Source organism: Camelina sativa, chromosome 18, assembly GCF_030686135.1.
Source record: "Camelina sativa cultivar CO46 ecotype springtype chromosome 18, ASM3068613v1".
NCBI classification, from domain to species: domain Eukaryota; kingdom Viridiplantae; phylum Streptophyta; class Magnoliopsida; order Brassicales; family Brassicaceae; genus Camelina; species Camelina sativa.
Window position 1 is genome coordinate 21942935 of NC_141897.1, and position 24840 is coordinate 21967774.

The 24840-nt window shown below is 38.8% G+C and overlaps 6 protein-coding genes and 1 pseudogene across 7 annotated transcripts in view; 5 read left to right on the top strand and 2 right to left on the bottom strand.

Moving 5' to 3' along the window:
• Positions 1–547: 547 nt before the first annotated feature.
• Positions 548–2742, top strand: LOC104762594 (beta-ureidopropionase). The gene is made up of 6 exons (XM_010485916.3): positions 548–917; positions 1109–1216; positions 1315–1503; positions 1590–1817; positions 1900–2124; positions 2224–2742. The coding sequence occupies exons 1-6, from the start codon at positions 801–803 to the stop codon at positions 2587–2589; spliced, it is 1233 nt and encodes a 410-aa protein (XP_010484218.1). The 5' UTR covers positions 548–800; the 3' UTR covers positions 2590–2742.
• On the top strand, positions 2674–4752 carry LOC104762595 (fructose-1,6-bisphosphatase, chloroplastic). The gene is made up of 4 exons (XM_010485917.2): positions 2674–3154; positions 3416–3588; positions 3680–4076; positions 4182–4752. The coding sequence occupies exons 1-4, from the start codon at positions 2923–2925 to the stop codon at positions 4580–4582; spliced, it is 1203 nt and encodes a 400-aa protein (XP_010484219.1). The 5' UTR covers positions 2674–2922; the 3' UTR covers positions 4583–4752.
• A 2647-nt stretch (positions 4753–7399) lies between these two features.
• Positions 7400–8662, top strand: LOC147923138 (uncharacterized). Its single transcript, XM_087500294.1, has one exon. The coding sequence runs from the start codon at positions 7853–7855 to the stop codon at positions 8528–8530; it is 678 nt and encodes a 225-aa protein (XP_087356420.1). The 5' UTR covers positions 7400–7852; the 3' UTR covers positions 8531–8662.
• Positions 8663–9959: 1297 nt separating this feature from the next.
• LOC104762598 (uncharacterized) lies at positions 9960–11637 on the bottom strand. The gene is made up of 5 exons (XM_010485920.3): positions 11422–11637; positions 11079–11135; positions 10870–10956; positions 10564–10733; positions 9960–10260 (listed from the first exon to the last, which is right to left on the bottom strand). The coding sequence occupies exons 1-5, from the start codon at positions 11441–11443 to the stop codon at positions 10162–10164; spliced, it is 435 nt and encodes a 144-aa protein (XP_010484222.1). The 5' UTR covers positions 11444–11637; the 3' UTR covers positions 9960–10161.
• Positions 11638–13731: 2094 nt separating this feature from the next.
• Positions 13732–18065, bottom strand: LOC147923139 (KH domain-containing protein HEN4-like). The gene is made up of 7 exons (XM_087499957.1): positions 17259–18065; positions 16068–17021; positions 15676–15945; positions 15081–15515; positions 14840–14916; positions 14654–14765; positions 13732–14104 (listed from the first exon to the last, which is right to left on the bottom strand). The coding sequence occupies exons 1-7, from the start codon at positions 17862–17864 to the stop codon at positions 13940–13942; spliced, it is 2619 nt and encodes an 872-aa protein (XP_087356083.1). The 5' UTR covers positions 17865–18065; the 3' UTR covers positions 13732–13939.
• Positions 18066–19083: 1018 nt separating this feature from the next.
• On the top strand, positions 19084–23417 carry LOC147923140 (KH domain-containing protein HEN4-like). The gene is made up of 7 exons (XM_087499959.1): positions 19084–19890; positions 20128–21081; positions 21204–21473; positions 21634–22068; positions 22233–22309; positions 22384–22495; positions 23045–23417. Exons 1-7 carry the CDS (start codon positions 19285–19287, stop codon positions 23207–23209), a joined length of 2619 nt encoding a protein of 872 aa, XP_087356085.1. The 5' UTR covers positions 19084–19284; the 3' UTR covers positions 23210–23417.
• Positions 23418–24748: 1331 nt separating this feature from the next.
• The window catches only part of LOC147923141 (chaperone protein ClpD, chloroplastic pseudogene), a 981-nt pseudogene continuing 889 nt past the window's right edge, over positions 24749–24840 (top strand). The window contains exon 1 of the transcript XR_015588292.1: positions 24749–24809. The product of XR_015588292.1 is annotated as a chaperone protein ClpD, chloroplastic pseudogene (transcript). The remainder of the gene's footprint in view (positions 24810–24840) is intronic.

Sequence of the window (24840 nt, forward strand, 5' to 3'; positions counted from 1 at the left end):
GCTGGGTAACATTTGATTGTAAATTCTTACTAACTTTTTTTTTTGTAAAATACAGTACATAACTATAATTACCACAGAGTAAAACAATTTCTTTTTGTTAACAATTTACAAATACGATTGTTTTGTATAGATCAAAGATTCAAAATACATAACTACAATAGTTGGATGGCCAAGATATCTTATCTATCGTTTTGATTATTGTTTCGTTACATAAAAAATAATATTGAGAGCTGATTGATGAGAATTATAGCTAAATATTTACTGTAATTTTTTTTACTATAGAGAATTTGGGTACAATATTGATAAAATTCTGATGGGCATTAAGAACTATGATTGTTTGTTTAATATTTTTTTTATAAAAATTCAATATCAGCAAAAAAAAATTCAATATTATGCAGTATTGTTTTTGATTGGTTGAATTTGTCAAAAGTAAAAATTTCTTAATCTGCGTATTTTAGTTAAAACATTTTATATTTTGAAACGGACGGAGTATAAGACTTACTTATTTCATATATATATATATATATTTATTTAATATTGAATAATCGACGAAAATTTGACTGTCATGGTCACTCATGGATGTGGGAAAAAAAAGGCATGATTTACAGTAGAAAAACAAACTGAAAAGGACTGTAAAGTAATCTTACAGTGCCAGTGAGCCACGCCAATCACCCCATACATTATGTCATTAATGAGACAACTCGATTTGTTTAAATCGACCAAACTGATCATTGCGGTCATAAAAGTCTTCGCCGTCTTGTTACTGATCGAACCTGAAAGTAGAAAAGACTCGTGGACAAATGGATAAGAAGATGATCTCAGAGAACGGAGAAACAACAACTGCAGACGGATCGATTTGTGGCTATGATTCGCTGCATCAACTCTTATCAGCGAATCTCAAGCCCGAGCTCTATCAGGTGAAGTGTGTTTTTTTTTTCTTCTTTTTATGATTGATCTCGTGAAATTTGTTCCAGTTAACTAAAATTAGGGTTCTTGATTAGCCTCTGATTCGATTGATGATTATATGGATTACTACTAGTGGGTTTAAAGTGTTTGTTTTTTTAGTTATGTTGATACGACTTCAAAAAGAATTGGATTGGATTTGCAGGAGGTCAGCCGATTGCTACTTGGACGTAACTGTGGGGGATCTCTTGAGCAGATTGTTCTGCCGGAGTCTGCAAAAGCCTTATCTTCAAAACATGATTTTGATCTCCAGGTTGATTACTCCGCTGGTTATATTATTATACACTATAGGATCAAAATCATTGACCTTAACTAATTGATTTTGATCTTTTTGTGATAAATATTTCCTAGGCTGTTAGCTTTTCAGCTGATAAAGAGCAGATGAGAATGCCTCGAGTGGTCAGAGTTGGTCTCATTCAAAACTCCATCGCTATTCCCACAACTGCTCCATTCTCTGACCAAAAACGTGCAATTTTCGACAAGTTGAAGCCGATGATCGATGCTGCGGGTGTTGCTGGTGTTAACATACTGTGCTTGCAGGTTTGCCCTCCATTTGCTTTCTTTTTTTATAGAAAAGTTTATTTCTTTAACTGTTTCTAATTGTGTCTTGGTTGGGGAATGGTTAGGAAGCTTGGACCATGCCATTTGCATTTTGCACTAGGGAGAAGAGATGGTGTGAGTTTGCTGAGCCTGTTGATGGCGAATCGACAAAGTTTCTTCAAGAATTCGCTAGAAAGTATAACATGGTGATTGTGAGTCCTATTCTTGAAAGAGATATTGATCATGGTGAAGTGATGTGGAATACCGCTGTGATTATAGGGAATAATGGAAATATCATTGGCAAACATCGAAAGGTAAACTTTCCCTACATGTTTTTGCTTCGTCTTTTCTCTCTTTTAGTCAGCTTAATTTATATTGCTTGCTCGGTGGTGGCAGAACCACATACCGAGGGTAGGTGATTTCAACGAGAGCACGTATTACATGGAAGGAGACACAGGACACCCTGTGTTTGAGACGGTGTTTGGGAAAATTGCAGTCAATATATGTTATGGGAGACACCATCCTCTAAATTGGTTAGCTTTTGGTCTAAATGGTGCCGAGATTGTTTTCAACCCTTCTGCAACTGTTGGTGGTCTCAGTGAACCAATGTGGCCTATTGAGGTTTAACTTTTGATTCTCCTCTTTCTTTATCCCAGTATGTATGAAGCTCTCTTTCTGTAAAAACAGTCTGACAATTCAATCTGTTCTTTAAAATCTCAGGCACGAAATGCGGCGATAGCAAACAGTTACTTTGTTGGATCCATCAACAGAGTTGGAACCGAAGTATTCCCCAATCCTTTTACATCAGGCGATGAGAAACCGCAACATAATGATTTCGGACATTTCTATGGGTCAAGCCATTTCTCTGCACCAGATGCTTCTTGCACTCCGTCTCTGTCCCGTTACAAAGATGGGTTAATGATCTCAGACATGGATCTCAATCTCTGCAGGCAATACAAAGACAAATGGGGATTTAGAATGACTGCAAGATATGAAGTCTATGCCGATCTTTTGGCCAAGTACATAAAGCCAGACTTCAAACCTCAAGTCGTCTCTGACCCATTGCTCCACAAGAATTCTTCATAAGAAAGAAAATTTCCAGTAACTGTAAGAATCTTCAAAAGAAGGAACTTTTCTATGTTACAATCATTTGTGTAGCTGTAACAGAACAATCTGTTTGTATCTGACTATATGAATAAGTTGATATGCCAAAAGGCACCATCTCCTTTGCTTTTATAACCGAACCGGTTCATAGCTTAACCGGAATCTCAATTCCAAATATATAACCGTATTCGATGTGCTACGGAGCAGTATGAATTTGAGATGTGAGAGATTCGTCTTCTTCTATTCGTTATCCGAGATTTTGAAGCGTACCCAGATGGGATTGAGTTTCGCAGTTGCTCTAATTCCAGAAGAATAATGCAATCTCTCACCTTAATTCAGTACCCAACTCCAGTTTCCCCGCAAAGACTCAATCTTTACCCGTTAAGACAAATCGCAGTTTCTGTTCTTTCAACTCCGACCGCCGGTATTAACCGTCGCGAGATGGCGTCGTCTCGCCGTGAGTCTGCTTCATTTAAGTCCCTCGCTGTTGGTCGGACTTTGACCGGAGGTGATGATGATGGTTACTGTACTCTCATAGACTTTGCAGGTAACAAACTACTCTGTCTGAGCTAACTTAGCACTGTTTCGATAATTCAAGTTGATTTTGGTATTCTAAGTCAATCTATTTTCGAAAATCCTGAATTTTAGTGGAAATATCCAGACTTTAGCATCTAAAACTTGCTTGACTGAGTAAGAAGATATAAGTCTTGGAGACTTTCTCAATGAGACAAAACTTATCAATGGGTTTTGAGGGTTCCTCTGTACAATACAAAGACAAAGCTCTGATTGAAGATTGAATTTTTTGAAGGGGCAAATGTAGGAGATGATCTTGTGGTGTTGCTTTACCACTTACAACATGCCTGCAAAAGAATCGCTTCTCTTGTCGCCTCTCCTTTCAATTCTTCACTTGGGAAGCTCTCTGTTAAATCCTCCTCTAGTGGGTCAGACCGAGATGCGCCTAAGCCGCTCGATATTGTTTCGGTCTGTATATCTCTTTGCCCTTTCTTCCTTTGTCATGACTCAGATATAGAAAGATTTCTATCTTAACAATTGTTGTTCTTCTGTTTTGCAGAACGATATAGTCTTGTCCTCTCTTAGAAACTCTGGGAAAGTAGCAGTAATGGCTTCCGAAGAAGACGATAGTCCAACTTGGATCAAAGATGATGGTCCTTACGTTGTGGTTGTAGATCCTCTAGATGGATCACGGAACATTGATGCTTCGATACCCACTGGAACTATATTTGGGATTTACGATCGTCTCGTTGAGCTTGATCATTTACCTGTTGAAGAGAAAGCTGAACTCAATTCTTTGCAGAGAGGAAACAGGCTTGTTGCTTCCGGTTACGTGCTCTACTCTTCAGCCACTATATTCTGCGTTACACTTGGCTCGGGAACACACGCCTTCACGCTAGATCACTCAACAGGGGAATTTGTTCTTACCCATCAAAACATCAAGATCCCTACTCGAGGTAAAAAAAGCTTCTAATGGCACATGACTTGATCCATTGCAACATCCCTAATCAATGTAATCATGAGTCTAAAAACCTGCATTGAACAATGATCATCAACAACAGGACAAATCTACTCAGTGAACGATGCGAGGTACTTCGATTGGCCAGAAGGTTTAAGGAAGTACATTGACACAGTGAGACAAGGCAAAGGTCAAAACCCGAAAAAATACTCGGCGCGTTACATCTGTTCTCTAGTGGCTGATCTTCACAGGACTCTCTTATACGGTGGAGTGGCTATGAATCCACGAGACCATCTTCGTTTAGTCTATGAAGGAAACCCTTTGGCTTTTCTGGTGGAACAAGCTGGTGGTAAATCCTCCGATGGAGAAAGAGAGATACTTTCAATACAGCCGGTGAAGCTTCACCAGAGGTTGCCTCTGTTTCTTGGGAGCCTAGAGGATGTTGCTGAGCTTGAAAGCTATGGAAATGTGCAGCAGACTGTGAATCCTGGCTATGATGTTTAAACGGTTCCTCTGTCACAGTCTCTCGAGTGACTTGAGCAAAACATACATCACCAGCTTCCTATAGAATCTTCTTCATTATTCAAACCATCCCCTATCTGCATATATAAAGAATTGTTAATTTTCAAGTCTGAATCAAACACAGTAAATAAAAACCATTAACAAACCCTAAATCCCCAAAGTCTGAATAAGTGTTGATGATAGATACTTATGGTTCAGTGATAACAAACATAGTACCTCAGATCTTTCCTTCGGGTCTTGCTCCTGCTAAGGCTACAGCTGCGACTTCTGCTTCTGCTTGGGTTTCTTGATCGGGAGCTTTCATATTCCTTAACCTGCATATGAGCAGAAAACACATACACAACATAAAACATTAACTTGTGAAATCATGATTTCAACATTGATTTCTATCCTAAACAATTGAGAGTACAAAAGTCACATATGTATCATGAATGAAGCATCTACCAAACTAAAATGTTGAGTAAACTGAGATAACGAAAAAAAAAATCTAATTAACCTTGATTTCCCAGCCAAGAATGGCCTTTTCTGTTGGTGAACCAGACAACTCTAATCCACCACCGCCCTGCCCTGTCAGCAAATAAAATCCCATGAGCAATGTTAAAGAACTTAATCTAGAAAATCTTAAATTTCATTCAAGATATAAAAGCTTGAAACTTACGCTTACCTCTGGAGGAAAAAATAGTATCAGTGGTGTTTTGAGATATCCCTTCAAAAACTAACGAAGTGATAGTTGCAGGCAACTAAAATAATTTCACTATGATAGGAAACAAGAAAACACACGACTTTGCTCTCTCCAGCCATGCTAGAGACTCATCAAGGTAGCACTCCATCCGCAGGAACCTACAGATAAATTTGAATTTCGATTAGACAAATGGTGGTATGGACAAAAACAAAATGATACGGAGAGAACAGATCACTCACCTGATTTCAAATGTTGAGAGGTATCAAATCACCCACCACAATGCCATAGATAGAAATTTCCACTCGCCTTCTACCTATTGTCACCTGTGCAAGCAATCAACACATGCGTAGTGTAAACTAAGGAGGGAACAAGAAAAAAAGAGTATTGAGGGAGGAAAAATTACATTGGTGCAAATCTATTACCTCCAGATGTATGTTTTACTTTTAATCATAGAGGAAAGCCCAATAACAATAATTCTGCAATATTTTTTGAATTTGAGAACCTCACCATGTGTCTGCACTTGAGAATCTTCTGCATTATTTTCACATCAGTCTTGAATGCCAGAGGAAGCCAACACACAGCTTTTTTTTTGCCTTTGTCTACTCTGCAAAAGTTAAAAGAAGACAACAAATTAACAAAATGATAAGTAGGAACTACTGAAACCAAAATGATAGAATTCAACCAACAACAAAGACCAAAACGCATCACCTGGTAGCAAAACCTCCAAGAAACATCTCCAGCAATACTTTTCCAGAAAAAAAAAAAAAAATATATATAATTTCCCCAAAATTAATGTCAAGTGACTAAAAAAAAAAAAGAGAAAAAAATTAACTTTTTAATGTATTCCATTTTTCTAGTTTGGTACTGTTGGAGAAAATGGAAAAAAAAAAAGAAGAAAAAGGACAGTAAGCAGCAACATGACTTGAAATTAGGGAAAGAAAAGGAAATATTATATATTAGAAAATTTAGTTAATTTGCCATTTGATTAAAAGTCATATTAACAATTTTCAATTTTCTCGCATCCTTTGGTTTAGCCTATATATATAAAGTACCCGAGAGGGGGAGAGCTAATAAACACAAACACAAAGCACAAGAGAAAGAAAGAAAAAAGAAACAGAAGAAGAATGTGGAAAAAAGCCAGCCAAGTCCTCGTCTTGAGTACCTTAAGATTGTCGATGATGTTGTCTACGACTCTCGTCGAATTGAGAATATGCCCAATTTGAACGAGGCGCATGTTGACATCACTCAAGGAGTTACTCACAGGTTTCTGAGAGCTCTTGCTTCAACCCGCCGCCTTTATTTATGTGTATCACTACACTCAGAGGTCCCTAGTATGGTCATCTGCTTCTATCGGCTTGTTCATCTCGAGCTAAGTACATGTGCGCAAGGTTGGTGGGAGCTTCTCACTCAAATGCTCCAAAATTCTCCCAAACTAGCATCTCTCAAACTCACTGATGAACATGAGCTTCATATTCCTAGTGAAGAAACTCCAGATTGTTGGAAGCAGCCGAGTTCTATTCCCGACAGTCTTGAAACTTTCGCATGGATCGGTTACAAAGGCAGACGAGGAGATTTAGAGGTGGCGAACTTCATCATAAGGAATGCTACACGTTTGAAGACTGCAACTTTCTTGCCACAATCCAGTGATGTTGAAGCCAAATATAAGATGCTCAAGGACTTGGTATCTCTGACTACGCCTTCAATTCCGTGTCAGCTTCTTTTCGACTGAAAAATTACACAAGAAACAGCAGAACAAGTGCAAGACAAAACTGACTCTCTTTATCTCTCTCTTATTTTGGTTGTCCTTTAAAGGTTTAAGAATATTCTAAATGTAAATCGCAGGCTCACAAAATTTTTTGTATAAAAGGAAACATATTCAAAGACACCTACCTGCTTAAGCTTTGGTCATTGCACAAAGCGTTCCCAAAACGTTCGTGGATTCCACTTGTGAATCTCCCTGTTCTTCTAGGAGCAACCGCAATTATGCCTGCAACCGCGGTGAACTACAATTCGTGGATATTGGTCGGGACGATATTCAACTTGTTTGTGTTCCGGTACCGGAAAAGTTTGTGGCAGAGGTATAACTACGTTCTGTCAGCGGCTATGGACGGATGGACGCCGGTGTAGCTTTCATGGCGGTTTTGTTGTACTTCTCGGTGGGGATGGAGGAGAAGAGTTTGGATTGGTGGGGAACAAGAGGTGAACACTGTGATCTAGCTACGTGTCCAACCGCTAGAGGAGTAATTGTTTGATGGTTGTCCTGTTAAATAATTTTAGGCTGGCATGGGTGTGTGAAAAGAATGCATGATACATTTGGCCATATATATAATTGCAGATGGTGGAACAGGTTCCATTGGAACTAAGTGAAGCTAAAACTGTAAAATACGATGCACAGTCTATAATCGAAGTCTTCAATACTAATCTATAATCGATTCTAACCAGCAGATATATATACATATATATATATATATATATATATATATATATATGAAGTATGAACCAATGAAACCAGAGAGAAACAAGCCGAAGGAGACTGATCAAAACAAAACCAAAGTGTTCACTTCTGAAGGATGAGGACTGTGTTGTCCTCCTCTTCTCCTGAGGATGAGGACTGTGTTGTGGCTGTCAAGTTCTTGGGACCTCAGCTCAGCCTATGCAGGCCTGCACGAACAAACTCCCAGTGGACCAACATCAGAATCACAGACCCAAGCTTCTTCAACTCACATGTCATGTACTCCAAAAGAGATGACATGTTCTCCATGCCTTCTTCTGAAGGAGACTACATTGGATCATGGGATATCGGAGAAGACATTCACAACCGCAAGGTACAGAAGTTGCGGTTTCGAAACCTTCCCGAGTTGGTGCAGGCAGAGTGGGAGCTGTTAGATTCGTGTTGCAGGAGCGAGCACTTGGTGGAGTCAAGATCCACTGGTGAAACTTTTCTGGTTAAATGGTACACTAAGAGAGAAGACAGCAACAACGGGAAGATGAAAACAGAGCGTTTTGTGGTGTTCAACGTAGACCAGGAAGGAAACGCTGAGTATACCACAGACATTGGAGAGAACTGCATTTTCCTCTCAAAAGCTGAATCTTTTTGTCTCCCGGCTAGCTTGTATGACGGATACGATAACTATATCAATTTCTTTGGAATCGATCACCGCGGAGCATATGCTATCGACAATAGTTTTATAACTATTCATGATTCCAGTCTTACGGCACCTTATTGGATTCCACCAAATATAGACTAATAGTAAGACCATACTCCAATGGTAAGCACTTATGAGGAGTTTTTACCAATTTTCTCTTATTAAATTTTGTATTTGTCAATGTTTAAAAATCCATGTGGGGTTTGTTAAGAAAAACCTTCTCCAATGGTAGAACCACGAGGGGTTATAAAGATTTTTTTTTCTTTTGTTTTTTAAGAAGTAATTGGTGTTTAGTGCAATTGGTGTTTGAAGACCTCATAATCACATCAAAAACTTGTCAAATGCAAAACAAAGATTCATGAACCTGTGCAATAACAAATGCTATAGCCAATTCTAACCATGGAAACAAGGTTTAGGCATTATTCAACATATGAAGGAAGAGAATTCTAAAGTTGCATACTTCAAATCAGGTGCTATAGCCAAGGATTGGTTTCTGAATACCCACCATTCAACAATTATTGGATAATTAAGTGTTTATCAAAACCATTAAAATAAGAGCAGAACACAAGTAACATAAAGACAATTTTCTCTTTTTATTAATTTATTCCATAAGACAAATCGTTTCTAAAATACACAAGTATCTATCACTAGGATGTATACGCTTGTGGCATGGTTTATATGCTCTATAATTTACTTTTTGTCTGTGAAATATGTGTTGGATATTTTCCCTATATATATCGTAAGGGTATACAGTTTGGCTATATTAACCAAAGATAAAATCGGTGTAAGTTCTTCTTCTGTTTGGAAGTTTCGGAGATGACAAGATCAGTCTGTCTTCTTTCAGATGTATTGCTGTGGCGAATACTCTCTCTTGTTCCGACAAAACACGTCAAGGCCGCCTTGTCTCCAAAAGATGGCAGTCTTTTTTGGAGTTTAGTATCTAGTGTCAGGGATTAAGTTTAATGATAGCAATTATCATAATGATGATGCTGACTTTAAGAGTCTCACACAGTTTGCTTACAGGACTTTGATGAAAAACAAGGCGCTAGACAAGTTGCGTCTCAAGCCGTAGAGGTTGGGATATGGATTGATACTGGGATTGCTCACCGCGTGCGTTGGCTCATAGTCATAATTCGGCCAGGGCTATCAAGCAGTTTGCCGAGTAGCCTATTCACATATGAAAACACTGGAGAACTTAAAGCTCGTGCATTGCCTTGTTTCGATGTTCCTTATTGTCTCCCGCTTCTAAAGAGTTTGCGCCTTATGAAAATCATGTCTTAATAAGCGCCTTTTACCCGGTTCAGTTTCTTCGAATGTTGTATCATGTGATAGAAGAAGAACACGAGGGTGAGGACAGCACTATCGCGTTGCCTTGTTTACGACATTTAGATTTGCCGGACTCGAGAGACAAGTGTAAGGGTGGTGTGTACGTAATAGAAGCTCCTCGTCTAGAATTTGATTATGGTTTTATGAACTTAAAGATTGTTAAAAGTATAGACTCACTTTTATTAGCTTAAGAAAATACCCCAAAAGCCAAAAGAAATCAACCATGCATTATTTGACTAGAATGGGAAAGAACCCAAGTCTTACAAACGATTACCCTTAATAAGACTTCAAACATGCAGTTTCTGGTTGTGGAAAACAAATATTATTTGATTTAAAAAACTCCAAATCCTCAGCAACATCACAGCTGGATAAAATTTTAAGATAAGAAACGAATAAGAAATGAAACTCTAGGCACCAATCACGGAACCAGAGTTCTTCCTGCACTCTGCCAACATGTCCATGTAGAACTGGCATTTGCTAATCTCGCTTCCATAGCTGCCGATGCACTGCATTCATATATATATTTTTAAAAGAACAGTAATCAGTGACTTAGCCTTGGAATTTATACAAAGCGGAAGCTCCATGCTTCACTAGAGTGAAAAACACCAATCTTAATGTCAACAAACCACCACTAACCTATAATCACTGAGCTATGCTATATGTTCAGCAAAGTATAAACAAACTAATTTATGTTTCAAACGAATTAGAATCTTGGCGAAATCTGAACCTAACAGGATAGAGAGAGAGAGAGAGAGAGAGAGAGAGAGAGAGAGAGAGAGAGAGAGAGAGAGAGAGATTAAAAGACTTACATCTTGGAAAGCCTTAGCATGAATATCACAGGAACTAGAAAACATGTTGCTTCCAGCAGGGGCAGCAGATGCAGAAGCAGCCTCAACAGCTTCATGTTGAATGGTTCGTGGACCCATCACGGAATCAACAGCCCTGTGCGCAACAGCACTTCCAGTACCAAAAGCCATACCTAATCATCCCCAACAAACAAACAAACAAACAGGTCACGAAACACGATTCCCGAGAAAACAATTTGGTTAAAGAGACCTAGAATAGAAATGATGCAAAATAAACTCAACAGAGAAATCTGGGTCATATCAATTTACCCTGAGCAATGGTTGAACCAATGCCTGAGAACATGCCACCACCACCACCGCTGGCCGGAACTGTAGCTGGGGGAGGCGCACGGTTTACTGAAACAAAAAACCCCACAAAACAAGTCAATTGGAATCGTCATAACTAATAAGAGCAACAAAAAAAAAAAAAAAAAAAAAAAAAAAACAGAAAATTATTCCGAGAGTTAGATATATCATACCAGTTTGAGGAGCTGGGCTGCGTGCAGCAGCAGGACGAGGGCGAGGAGCAGATCTTCCTGCAAACAACGAACCAAGACAATATTATTAATTAAAAAAATTTGCATCTAAGATTGAAAATGAATCAAACAACCTTCCCTATCTCGAAATTTCTCATAATGGTAACTAATTACAGGCCTACTAAGTAAATTTAAGATGATGATTTCATTATATCTAATTTCAGATAGGACAAAGGTAAACCCTAGATCGGGTGGGATAATACAAGCACCAACCAACGAGGACCAAAAACAAAACAAGAAGGTTTCGTCGGATTAGATCTGAAATCGGAAAGAGAAGAAACATTACCTCCTGAGCTACGGCGACCCATTTTTTTTTATTTTTTTGTGATAGAGCGGAGAGGAGAAAAGAAGATGAGCAAGAGAGAGTAAGGAAATGGGAATGAAGAAGATTGTCAACAACAACAACAAAAAAAAAAAAAAAAAAAGCTATTAGGCAACAATATTATGTGGAGGCGGTTATTTATCAAAGAAACAAGACGAGGTCAAGACCACACGCGTATATGTATACGTGTTTGATTCTCATTGGTTCTAAGTTGATAATCTCGTCGTACGTTTTGTAATGTCCTAAACCTAAAAAAAGGCTAAAAGTACATAGAAAGGCCCAATAAATCTTACTTTTGTTTACATGTCCATCAAAATTATTATTATTATTATTATTATTATTATTCTTTCTTTTCTTTTTTTTTTTTGGGGCGGTGCAGTAACACTCGACTTCAAGGTAAAATAAGTAACATTTCAGAGTACAGCCATTCAAGCAAATGATTTTACACACGTAATTGACAAAATAAATGATCTTTTTTATACAAAATAGCGCTTCAAACCGGAAATAATAGCTGAGTTGGTAATCCTCACGGTTCGCCCTACTTTCTCTCTCTTTTCTCTCTCGCCGCTTCCTTAATCCAAAAGCCTCCGTTAAGCCTTTGACCGGCGCATGGCGGCTCACACAGCACCGGCGTCGGTCACCTCTTTTAGTTTCTTGCTTTCATGCGGGTGTGGAAGCGTAGAGGTTTTTGGCGAACTGGATCGGAAGATGTGGAGCTTCAGATCTAGCAAGGTTGTGTTTTGGTCCCAGATTCATAGGATCTGATCGTTGCTGGTTTACTCGGGGTGCTGTTTGGGGTCGCGATTCACGGAGGGGAATATCGCTGGGCTGATTCTCCTTGTTGAGTATACGCTATTTTGGAGGCTCCCGTTTTCTTCTCACGACGGCTCTTCCCTCTTCCTTCTTCAGCAAACCTTTGCATCATTGGATCTCGACTCTTCATTTTTCTCGGTACATTGTTCGTTTCTACTGTCTTCCACCTTAGATTCCCTGTTTGCTCTGATCAGATTGTAACCGCTTAAGATCTGGTATCATCAGTTGCTCAGGTTATGTAGATTCCCTTTATGGGCTGTAGTTTCCCTTGTTTGGGCTAAATTTCTCATCCTGGACTATATTTCTTTGTTAATTAGGGGATTGAGCTTTGGTTAGTGCTTGGTTTAGAACATTTAGAATTAAGGCTTGTCCTAGCTTAATTACTTGTTCTCTGTGACGTTGAAAGGTTCTAAGTAGGTCTAGATTTTCTTACGGTTACATTCCATTCCGGGAGACCCTTGACAAAGAAGCACTTATAGATAAAGATGCATCTTATGTGGAGAAAGCCAAGTTCCATTCTCTTGTTATAGCCATTTGTGTTGAAGACCGTGAACACCAATTGGTATGCGGGAAGTTTCTATTGTTTTTCGAGAGTTCAATCAGTCTGATGTTTTTGGTTTAAACAATGTATAGGTAAAATCCTTTCCTCTTCCTAGTTGTAGGTTATGGAAAGATCATTGTGTCTCTGTAATTTTATTCTCCTCTTTTATCTTGTGATTTGTAACCTTTCCAAACTCTAATTTCAATCAATATAATACTTCCAATGAAAAAAAAAAAAAAAAAAAAAAAACCCGGAAATAATAGCTTTGTCTTGAATGCTTTTTTTTTTTGGCTCCCCCCCATCTGACTCTGAACCTGTCTGGTTAATTTAACTCCATGGAAGATCTTCATCTTTTTAATGGTAACCAACAAACGTCGTGTTCGTGTACAATAAAACATACGAATATTCAACTGCGCCAAACACTCGTACAGTCTTGATAGACCCAAATTTCGGAGTTTTTTTTCTTTTCCCGTCTGGTTACACTGGATTCTTTGTATTATTTTATCATTATTGATTAGATTACTGATTGTGAATAGACTAGTTTAGAATCTTTAGATTCAGCTCATTTGGTAGTTTTGATTTTGAACCAGAGAGAAGAAAACTACTGAGAATGTGATAGCCTATAACGTGAAGGGTTTCACAAAACCACCAGTGAGAGGTAACGGATAACAGTTTATTGGCTTTGATTCTGGAACTCAATGTTATGTTTCCACCATTTTCATAGCTAAAGTAGGTGAACCAAGCTTAAAAAGGAAAACTACAAAGCAATTCTGCGCAAGTTTCCAACACTCCAGAGCAAAAAAAAAAAAAAAAAACATATGACCCATTGTTCTCAAGTTTTCCTTTTGTAAAGATTATTCTCTACTGTATATTTTTGTGAAATTGCGGTTTCTATAGCAATGACCTCTTCCTCTAGCTTATTTGATTCCAATCTCAATTCCATGTAGTAAAATGTGTTGATACAAGAGGAAATTGTTAGGGAAGGGATTCCATCAAAGTACTTAAAATGATAAAGATGTTGTACAAAGTGTTCAAAGATCCAACCCAACAAAAAAAAAAATAATAATAATAAACATGCGGGAGCTCGTTTTTCTTTTTTGTTTTCTGTATGGTGACAACTGCGTGGTTCTAGTTTAGGTTGTATATTTTGGACAACGAGGTTTCCCCTGTAAGGATGAAGGCATGAAGGAGGTTTTGAGCAGCTTGGGTTTGATCAGGTGTCCCAGATATGACAATGATCCTGTCACTTGTTCCTAGAGAAGGTTCATGTACTATGACCCTCGCACCAGATATCTGATTGAACAAACATCAAATGGTATAAGCTATTAAGCTATGCCTATGCTTAAGCTGTTATGACACTATCTGTTTGATTTGTAGCTGATCATCCCAGACTACATGGGCTTTTTCTATTGTCTGCGAAGATTCCGTTTTTAAACAACGACCAAGTTGTAACACTGAATAATGGGGTTATAAACAAACGTTGGAGAACTTCAGTGGAGTTTTCGTGACTTAAAACAGTTTTTTTGAGTAAAGTTATCCATCAGAGAAGATAGTCCTATTGACCTATATTAGTGGTGGTAGGATTGTTTGCACCATGTAAAAAGATTTTACGTATAAGGATTTTCTTTTCTCATGCTTTCTTTTTAGAACCCTAGTGATCACTTCCGTTTCCTTTTCAGCTGTTGTTGATTCTTGGTATATGATTATAAGAAATCAGAGCAGCCAATGGAAGCTAAAACCTATGGCTGTTTTTGTGGAGCAAGTAAATCATAGTCTAACCTTCCTTTGGGTGACACTATGGGGCAAACCAAGAAATGATTTGTAAACGAAAATATGGCGTACCTGTTTCAGTTGCTCCAGATTGTAGCCATGCTCTCCATACACAAAGCTCATAGCATTTTCTGGAACTCTAATTTCCACGGTTGTGTTTGTAACGATGGCAGATTTTTGTCCACTATAAAAGACCAAGCCAGCATGTAAATTACAGAAAATCAGAGTAATAATCTCATATAACTGTAGTGCTTTTACCTGCCAAGTGCCTGGCCAGCCCTTGCTGAAGATAATCCGCCACTGGCATCAGATAAGCCTCTTGGAGCTACCGGTGGCTGCATAAAAACTATGTGTATTAGGTACAGAAAGTTAAATAGAAGCACAAATGTCCAAAATCTGTGTGTGTAGGGGAAGAATTAACTCTCGAAATCCCTCAGTGAGTATCAACAAGTACACCAGGAAGTAGATAATGGGAAAATACAGAGAGATGGAGACATACCGGGGACACCCACAAACGAGATGGGGCCTCAGTTAAGTGATGGGAGATATCACTGTGGTCCACGGTGAACCGCCGACCAAAATTAGGAGAATAGCCTGCTGCGGGATTAAACCTATCAGGAAACGTGTCTTCTGGTCTTATGTAAGGATCTATGCCAACAGGTCTGGAGAAGTTAACTGAAGAATGAGAGCTACTTAAAAAGGAATCCTCAGACCTTCTGTGCAGATTTGAAGAGATGGTAGGTGGATTACTAACGGGTTGATGAGACCCAATAGACATAGGATTATCTGAGTGTCCATGGTAGATTCTCTCTGTAGTTAAGGTGGAACTGCTCTTGGTTACCGATTTTTTCATTAAGTTGGAGAGAGAACTGTCTCGCAGCCTGCTCGTAATATGGAAAATGGCTTCTCTCACACTAGGGAACTCTCCTGAAATCTATTGGCGAACAAAGAATGAGTTTATGACAAACAACTTAAGAAAATGGTACTTCTAAAAAGAACATTATGAAGATAACATTTTACAGTGTCCTTTAACATTCAAATGTTCAAAAAAGAGAGAAAATAAGAAGAAGATTAAGGTTCAAAGATCTAAGTACCTGCACAACTTGATCATTCTCTGAAACACATTTTGGGTTCTGCTCAACTTTCAAAATTTGAACTGTTGCCCCAGTCATTTTCCGCATTTCCGAAACAATAACACCTCCTTTTCCCAGCAAACAACCAATCTGGCTTGTTGGGACAACAAGCCGTGCAGTGATAGATGTCATTGGGCCATTGTCTAGGATTTTTTTAGTGGCAAGCTCAAATAATCTAGAAAAAACAAGCATAATAGCTTTCTGGGCTGGCGAGGTAAGACATTCAGGGTTCTACATGATGAACAAGCAACAATTGTTAAACAAGAATAGTCAATAGATAGGACAATATTACTTCAGCATTTATGAAAACGGGAAGAGATAAAAAAAAAATGATAAAAAAGAAGAAGACCGACCTCTGGTGCAGTTACTGCAATCAAACGTTCTTCGCAGTCAGCAAGTGTATTTCCCACATTAATGAAGGCACCTGTTTCACTATGAAGCATTCTGATAACTTTACCCCCAGTCCCGATAACTCCGCCAGCATTTTCAGTGGAACAAAGTATCTTAAAAACCACATCTTGGTTCACAACATCCACTTCTGATAGAGGTGGCTTACTGGTGGCAGCGTTAGTCATTGGAGCAGACGTATTTATGCTGTGAGGATGTGTATCGAGAGTTGAATAACGATGTACAAGAAAATCAGCACTTGGCCGACTAAGAGTTTCTTGTGGGATTGTGTCAGTAGGCCTTCCAAAACCATCACGTGGAAATGACTCAAAAGCCATGCCCATAGTATCACGGCGTTGAACCATCTCGAAAGGCCTATGCAAGAAATCATGAGAATCATCCCTCTCTCTACACTGTCGAGAAACATCTCCCCTGACAACATCAGAAGGCCTGTATAACGTTTCTCGAGGATCCACATCAATATGCCTGCGTAAAGCATCTTGCCGGTCCGCCTCCATATGCCTGCGTAAAGCATCCTGTCGGTCTGCCTCAGCATGCATGCGTAAAGAATCTTGCCGGTCTGCCTCAATATGCCTGCGTAAAGTACCCTGAAGATCCACCTCGATATGCCTATGATGCAAAGCATCACGTGGAAGCGGCATCACATCATTAGGCCGACCTAAATTACCCCGAAAAAACATCTCGTCTTTTCTCTGTCTATAATCGAAAGGGTTAACTTCGACGGACCTAGGAAGTGACTCCTGAATGATAGTTTCTATGGGCCTATGCAAAGATGCTTGGAACTCTTTTTCAAGGGGTCTGTTTCCAACCACCCTTATCTTTTCAACTGATTGGCAACTTTGCAGGCAGCGGGAGATAGATACAAGAGCTTTCTTCACAGCGATAGCATTTCCTTCAATCTGCCATGGTTGATGACTCAATATGAGAATACATTACAATCTGAAAAATCAAGCATCTATAGCGTGCTAAACCAACATTTCAGCTCAAAACTTTCTCCAAAGAGACGTTCATAGTTTTCTATTTCAGGCACAAAAATGTTCTAATGAATCCAAATCCTAAACCAGAAAAGGGCAACTAGACTCCAGAACTCAATATAGCAAATTACGAAACTTTTTGTATCAATATTGAATTCTTACCTCCACCATCTCGTCATCAGCGTCAGCGCACATGGGCAAATTCTCAGTCCGTATCGCAATTTTGCAGCCAGTTTCTTTCCTAATACTCCCAACCATTTGACCACCTTTGCCTATCACAGCACCCGCATGGCTAGACTCAGTCAACAATCGGCACACGGCCGTATCACTATTCGCTTCCGCCGCTAGAAGTTCGAAAACTCTAATCAACGCTCCTTGTGCTTTAGATACCTCAACTTCATCCTCCTTGTTCCCCCCTTCTTCATTCCCATTGTTGTTAACACCAAATTTTACCATCGATTTCGAATTCACTTGTGCGATGATCGTGATGACCCGATCCGGAGATCCAAACGGAGGCTCCTCGACCCGTATCTTAGCTCCGGTTAATTGTTGAAGCTGTTTGATTACGCTTCCAGATTTTCCAATCACCGCACCGACTTGCGGCAAAGGGCAGAGCAATCGAAACGCCGCGTGTCCCACCGGCACAACCAGCGGCGGGAGCGGCCGCGTGTGATTCGTTTTGACCCTCTTCGAAGATCCCAAACCTGAACCTGGATCGAACGCTCCGGATCTCTTCTCTGTTTGAAAACTAAAGCTACTTCGCTCCATGACCTCAGGTCTCTCTCTCTCTTGAATCTCGTCACGGCGGTTTCCGGCGCAGACTACTCGTGAGGAGTCTTTGGCGGTCTTTAACGCTAAGTTGCTAACTTGCGCGGAATAACCGTATTATGTAGCGCTTTATTTATAAGCAAACCGAAGCGTACCTGTTTAATCCTCTCCTTCTCAAAACTTAAACCGAAAAGAGAGAACAGAATTAACTTTTTAATGTATTCCACTATATATTCACCCGCGGTACACCGCAAGACTATTTTTTAGTAAAAATAAAATGTTATTTATTTTATAAATTAACTATACTAATAATGTTTATAGAATTAATTTATATTGTTTTCTAAAATTAGAAATTAAATATTAATAAAATTAATTATAAATTAATACTTAATGTTAAAGAGAATGATTACTATTGTTTTGGAAATTTTATTAGAATGGAAAATCTTGTTTTCCAAAATTAAAACTTAATATTAATTACTTAAATGAAAAAAATAATTAATGATAATGGTATGCTTGTAAATAGATATGAATTTCAGTATTTATTTGCTAAATATCTCTAAAAATGTATATATAGATTTTTCTAGTTTGGTACTGTTGGAGAAAATGGAAAAAAAAAAAAGAAGAAAAAGGACAGTAAGCAGCAACATGACTTGAAATTAGGAAAAGAAAAGGAAATGTTGCTGCTTACTGTCCTTTTTCTTCTTTTTTTTTTTCTACAACATTTCCTTATCAGTAATCAACAACATTTCCTTTTCTTTTCCTAATTTCAAGTCATGTTGCTGCTTACTGTCCTTTTTCTTCTTTTTTTTTTTTCCATTTTCTCCAACAGTACCAAACTAGAAAAATCTATATATACATTTTTAGAGATATTTAGCAAATAAATACTGAAATTCATATCTATTTACAAGCATACCATTATCATTAATTATTTTTTTCATTTAAGTAATTAATATTAAGTTTTAATTTTGGAAAACAAGATTTTCCATTCTAATAAAATTTCCAAAACAATAGTAATCATTCTCTTTAACATTAAGTATTAATTTATAATTAATTTTATTAATATTTAATTTCTAATTTTAGAAAACAATATAAATTAATTCTATAAACATTATTAGTATAGTTAATTTATAAAATAAATAACATTTTATTTTTACTAAAAAATAGTCTTGCGGTGTACCGCGGGTGAATATATAGTGGAATACATTAAAAAGTTAATTCTGTTCTCTCTTTTCGGTTTAAGTTTTGAGAAGGAGAGGATTAAACAGGTACGCTTCGGTTTGCTTATAAATAAAGCGCTACATAATACGGTTATTCCGCGCAAGTTAGCAACTTAGCGTTAAAGACCGCCAAAGACTCCTCACGAGTAGTCTGCGCCGGAAACCGCCGTGACGAGATTCAAGAGAGAGAGAGACCTGAGGTCATGGAGCGAAGTAGCTTTAGTTTTCAAACAGAGAAGAGATCCGGAGCGTTCGATCCAGGTTCAGGTTTGGGATCTTCGAAGAGGGTCAAAACGAATCACACGCGGCCGCTCCCGCCGCTGGTTGTGCCGGTGGGACACGCGGCGTTTCGATTGCTCTGCCCTTTGCCGCAAGTCGGTGCGGTGATTGGAAAATCTGGAAGCGTAATCAAACAGCTTCAACAATTAACCGGAGCTAAGATACGGGTCGAGGAGCCTCCGTTTGGATCTCCGGATCGGGTCATCACGATCATCGCACAAGTGAATTCGAAATCGATGGTAAAATTTGGTGTTAACAACAATGGGAATGAAGAAGGGGGGAACAAGGAGGATGAAGTTGAGGTATCTAAAGCACAAGGAGCGTTGATTAGAGTTTTCGAACTTCTAGCGGCGGAAGCGAATAGTGATACGGCCGTGTGCCGATTGTTGACTGAGTCTAGCCATGCGGGTGCTGTGATAGGCAAAGGTGGTCAAATGGTTGGGAGTATTAGGAAAGAAACTGGCTGCAAAATTGCGATACGGACTGAGAATTTGCCCATGTGCGCTGACGCTGATGACGAGATGGTGGAGGTAAGAATTCAATATTGATACAAAAAGTTTCGTAATTTGCTATATTGAGTTCTGGAGTCTAGTTGCCCTTTTCTGGTTTAGGATTTGGATTCATTAGAACATTTTTGTGCCTGAAATAGAAAACTATGAACGTCTCTTTGGAGAAAGTTTTGAGCTGAAATGTTGGTTTAGCACGCTATAGATGCTTGATTTTTCAGATTGTAATGTATTCTCATATTGAGTCATCAACCATGGCAGATTGAAGGAAATGCTATCGCTGTGAAGAAAGCTCTTGTATCTATCTCCCGCTGCCTGCAAAGTTGCCAATCAGTTGAAAAGATAAGGGTGGTTGGAAACAGACCCCTTGAAAAAGAGTTCCAAGCATCTTTGCATAGGCCCATAGAAACTATCATTCAGGAGTCACTTCCTAGGTCCGTCGAAGTTAACCCTTTCGATTATAGACAGAGAAAAGACGAGATGTTTTTTCGGGGTAATTTAGGTCGGCCTAATGATGTGATGCCGCTTCCACGTGATGCTTTGCATCATAGGCATATCGAGGTGGATCTTCAGGGTACTTTACGCAGGCATATTGAGGCAGACCGGCAAGATTCTTTACGCATGCATGCTGAGGCAGACCGACAGGATGCTTTACGCAGGCATATGGAGGCGGACCGGCAAGATGCTTTACGCAGGCATATTGATGTGGATCCTCGAGAAACGTTATACAGGCCTTCTGATGTTGTCAGGGGAGATGTTTCTCGACAGTGTAGAGAGAGGGATGATTCTCATGATTTCTTGCATAGGCCTTTCGAGATGGTTCAACGCCGTGATACTATGGGCATGGCTTTTGAGTCATTTCCACGTGATGGTTTTGGAAGGCCTACTGACACAATCCCACAAGAAACTCTTAGTCGGCCAAGTGCTGATTTTCTTGTACATCGTTATTCAACTCTCGATACACATCCTCACAGCATAAATACGTCTGCTCCAATGACTAACGCTGCCACCAGTAAGCCACCTCTATCAGAAGTGGATGTTGTGAACCAAGATGTGGTTTTTAAGATACTTTGTTCCACTGAAAATGCTGGCGGAGTTATCGGGACTGGGGGTAAAGTTATCAGAATGCTTCATAGTGAAACAGGTGCCTTCATTAATGTGGGAAATACACTTGCTGACTGCGAAGAACGTTTGATTGCAGTAACTGCACCAGAGGTCGGTCTTCTTCTTTTTTATCATTTTTTTTTTATCTCTTCCCGTTTTCATAAATGCTGAAGTAATATTGTCCTATCTATTGACTATTCTTGTTTAACAATTGTTGCTTGTTCATCATGTAGAACCCTGAATGTCTTACCTCGCCAGCCCAGAAAGCTATTATGCTTGTTTTTTCTAGATTATTTGAGCTTGCCACTAAAAAAATCCTAGACAATGGCCCAATGACATCTATCACTGCACGGCTTGTTGTCCCAACAAGCCAGATTGGTTGTTTGCTGGGAAAAGGAGGTGTTATTGTTTCGGAAATGCGGAAAATGACTGGGGCAACAGTTCAAATTTTGAAAGTTGAGCAGAACCCAAAATGTGTTTCAGAGAATGATCAAGTTGTGCAGGTACTTAGATCTTTGAACCTTAATCTTCTTCTTATTTTCTCTCTTTTTTGAACATTTGAATGTTAAAGGACACTGTAAAATGTTATCTTCATAATGTTCTTTTTAGAAGTACCATTTTCTTAAGTTGTTTGTCATAAACTCATCCTTTGTTCGCCAATAGATTTCAGGAGAGTTCCCTAGTGTGAGAGAAGCCATTTTCCATATTACGAGCAGGCTGCGAGACAGTTCTCTCTCCAACTTAATGAAAAAATCGGTAACCAAGAGCAGTTCCACCTTAACTACAGAGAGAATCTACCATGGACACTCAGATAATCCTATGTCTATTGGGTCTCATCAACCCGTTAGTAATCCACCTACCATCTCTTCAAATCTGCACAGAAGGTCTGAGGATTCCTTTTTAAGTAGCTCTCATTCTTCAGTTAACTTCTCCAGACCTGTTGGCATAGATCCTTACATAAGACCAGAAGACACGTTTCCTGATAGGTTTAATCCCGCAGCAGGCTATTCTCCTAATTTTGGTCGGCGGTTCACCGTGGACCACAGTGATATCTCCCATCACTTAACTGAGGCCCCATCTCGTTTGTGGGTGTCCCCGGTATGTCTCCATCTCTCTGTATTTTCCCATTATCTACTTCCTGGTGTACTTGTTGATACTCACTGAGGGATTTCGAGAGTTAATTCTTCCCCTACACACACAGATTTTGGACATTTGTGCTTCTATTTAACTTTCTGTACCTAATACACATAGTTTTTATGCAGCCACCGGTAGCTCCAAGAGGCTTATCTGATGCCAGTGGCGGATTATCTTCAGCAAGGGCTGGCCAGGCACTTGGCAGGTAAAAGCACTACAGTTATATGAGATTATTACTCTGATTTTCTGTAATTTACATGCTGGCTTGGTCTTTTATAGTGGACAAAAATCTGCCATCGTTACAAACACAACCGTGGAAATTAGAGTTCCAGAAAATGCTATGAGCTTTGTGTATGGAGAGCATGGCTACAATCTGGAGCAACTGAAACAGGTACGCCATATTTTCGTTTACAAATCATTTCTTGGTTTGCCCCATAGTGTCACCCAAAGGAAGGTTAGACTATGATTTACTTGCTCCACAAAAACAGCCATAGGTTTTAGCTTCCATTGGCTGCTCTGATTTCTTATAATCATATACCAAGAATCAACAACAGCTGAAAAGGAAACGGAAGTGATCACTAGGGTTCTAAAAAGAAAGCATGAGAAAAGAAAATCCTTATACGTAAAATCTTTTTACATGGTGCAAACAATCCTACCACCACTAATATAGGTCAATAGGACTATCTTCTCTGATGGATAACTTTACTCAAAAAAACTGTTTTAAGTCACGAAAACTCCACTGAAGTTCTCCAACGTTTGTTTATAACCCCATTATTCAGTGTTACAACTTGGTCGTTGTTTAAAAACGGAATCTTCGCAGACAATAGAAAAAGCCCATGTAGTCTGGGATGATCAGCTACAAATCAAACAGATAGTGTCATAACAGCTTAAGCATAGGCATAGCTTAATAGCTTATACCATTTGATGTTTGTTCAATCAGATATCTGGTGCGAGGGTCATAGTACATGAACCTTCTCTAGGAACAAGTGACAGGATCATTGTCATATCTGGGACACCTGATCAAACCCAAGCTGCTCAAAACCTCCTTCATGCCTTCATCCTTACAGGGGAAACCTCGTTGTCCAAAATATACAACCTAAACTAGAACCACGCAGTTGTCACCATACAGAAAACAAAAAAGAAAAACGAGCTCCCGCATGTTTATTATTATTATTTTTTTTTTTGTTGGGTTGGATCTTTGAACACTTTGTACAACATCTTTATCATTTTAAGTACTTTGATGGAATCCCTTCCCTAACAATTTCCTCTTGTATCAACACATTTTACTACATGGAATTGAGATTGGAATCAAATAAGCTAGAGGAAGAGGTCATTGCTATAGAAACCGCAATTTCACAAAAATATACAGTAGAGAATAATCTTTACAAAAGGAAAACTTGAGAACAATGGGTCATATGTTTTTTTTTTTTTTTTTTGCTCTGGAGTGTTGGAAACTTGCGCAGAATTGCTTTGTAGTTTTCCTTTTTAAGCTTGGTTCACCTACTTTAGCTATGAAAATGGTGGAAACATAACATTGAGTTCCAGAATCAAAGCCAATAAACTGTTATCCGTTACCTCTCACTGGTGGTTTTGTGAAACCCTTCACGTTATAGGCTATCACATTCTCAGTAGTTTTCTTCTCTCTGGTTCAAAATCAAAACTACCAAATGAGCTGAATCTAAAGATTCTAAACTAGTCTATTCACAATCAGTAATCTAATCAATAATGATAAAATAATACAAAGAATCCAGTGTAACCAGACGGGAAAAGAAAAAAAACTCCGAAATTTGGGTCTATCAAGACTGTACGAGTGTTTGGCGCAGTTGAATATTCGTATGTTTTATTGTACACGAACACGACGTTTGTTGGTTACCATTAAAAAGATGAAGATCTTCCATGGAGTTAAATTAACCAGACAGGTTCAGAGTCAGATGGGGGGGAGCCAAAAAAAAAAAGCATTCAAGACAAAGCTATTATTTCCGGGTTTTTTTTTTTTTTTTTTTTTTTTCATTGGAAGTATTATATTGATTGAAATTAGAGTTTGGAAAGGTTACAAATCACAAGATAAAAGAGGAGAATAAAATTACAGAGACACAATGATCTTTCCATAACCTACAACTAGGAAGAGGAAAGGATTTTACCTATACATTGTTTAAACCAAAAACATCAGACTGATTGAACTCTCGAAAAACAATAGAAACTTCCCGCATACCAATTGGTGTTCACGGTCTTCAACACAAATGGCTATAACAAGAGAATGGAACTTGGCTTTCTCCACATAAGATGCATCTTTATCTATAAGTGCTTCTTTGTCAAGGGTCTCCCGGAATGGAATGTAACCGTAAGAAAATCTAGACCTACTTAGAACCTTTCAACGTCACAGAGAACAAGTAATTAAGCTAGGACAAGCCTTAATTCTAAATGTTCTAAACCAAGCACTAACCAAAGCTCAATCCCCTAATTAACAAAGAAATATAGTCCAGGATGAGAAATTTAGCCCAAACAAGGGAAACTACAGCCCATAAAGGGAATCTACATAACCTGAGCAACTGATGATACCAGATCTTAAGCGGTTACAATCTGATCAGAGCAAACAGGGAATCTAAGGTGGAAGACAGTAGAAACGAACAATGTACCGAGAAAAATGAAGAGTCGAGATCCAATGATGCAAAGGTTTGCTGAAGAAGGAAGAGGGAAGAGCCGTCGTGAGAAGAAAACGGGAGCCTCCAAAATAGC

What these genes read in the sequence shown, in the direction of transcription:
- LOC104762594 (XM_010485916.3), top strand. Translation starts at nt 801, where the DNA reads ATGGATAAGAAGATGATCTCAGAGAACGGAGAAACAACAACTGCAGAC. An exon ending in AACATGATTTTGATCTCCAG is followed by an intron (nt 1,217 to 1,314) that starts GTTGATTACTCC and finishes AATATTTCCTAG; the next exon opens with GCTGTTAGCTTTTCAGCTGA. An exon ending in AACCAATGTGGCCTATTGAG is followed by an intron (nt 2,125 to 2,223) that starts GTTTAACTTTTG and finishes TTAAAATCTCAG; the next exon opens with GCACGAAATGCGGCGATAGC.
- LOC104762595 (XM_010485917.2), top strand. Translation starts at nt 2,923, where the DNA reads ATGCAATCTCTCACCTTAATTCAGTACCCAACTCCAGTTTCCCCGCAA. An exon ending in TACTCTCATAGACTTTGCAG is followed by an intron (nt 3,155 to 3,415) that starts GTAACAAACTAC and finishes AATTTTTTGAAG; the next exon opens with GGGCAAATGTAGGAGATGAT. An exon ending in AGCCGCTCGATATTGTTTCG is followed by an intron (nt 3,589 to 3,679) that starts GTCTGTATATCT and finishes TCTGTTTTGCAG; the next exon opens with AACGATATAGTCTTGTCCTC.
- LOC147923138 (XM_087500294.1), top strand. Translation starts at nt 7,853, where the DNA reads ATGAGGACTGTGTTGTCCTCCTCTTCTCCTGAGGATGAGGACTGTGTT.
- LOC104762598 (XM_010485920.3), bottom strand. Translation starts at nt 11,443, where the DNA reads ATGGGTCGCCGTAGCTCAGGAG. An exon ending in GGGTCGCCGTAGCTCAGGAG is followed by an intron (nt 11,136 to 11,421) that starts GTAATGTTTCTT and finishes CGTTGTTTGCAG; the next exon opens with GAAGATCTGCTCCTCGCCCT. An exon ending in TGGTTCAACCATTGCTCAGG is followed by an intron (nt 10,734 to 10,869) that starts GTAAATTGATAT and finishes GGGGATGATTAG; the next exon opens with GTATGGCTTTTGGTACTGGA.
- LOC147923139 (XM_087499957.1), bottom strand. Translation starts at nt 17,864, where the DNA reads ATGGAGCGAAGTAGCTTTAGTTTTCAAACAGAGAAGAGATCCGGAGCG. An exon ending in GCTGGCCAGGCACTTGGCAG is followed by an intron (nt 14,766 to 14,839) that starts GTAAAAGCACTA and finishes GGTCTTTTATAG; the next exon opens with TGGACAAAAATCTGCCATCG. An exon ending in ATCTGGAGCAACTGAAACAG is followed by an intron (nt 14,105 to 14,653) that starts GTACGCCATATT and finishes TTGTTCAATCAG; the next exon opens with ATATCTGGTGCGAGGGTCAT.
- LOC147923140 (XM_087499959.1), top strand. Translation starts at nt 19,285, where the DNA reads ATGGAGCGAAGTAGCTTTAGTTTTCAAACAGAGAAGAGATCCGGAGCG. An exon ending in CTGATGACGAGATGGTGGAG is followed by an intron (nt 19,891 to 20,127) that starts GTAAGAATTCAA and finishes CAACCATGGCAG; the next exon opens with ATTGAAGGAAATGCTATCGC. An exon ending in CTCGTTTGTGGGTGTCCCCG is followed by an intron (nt 22,069 to 22,232) that starts GTATGTCTCCAT and finishes GTTTTTATGCAG; the next exon opens with CCACCGGTAGCTCCAAGAGG.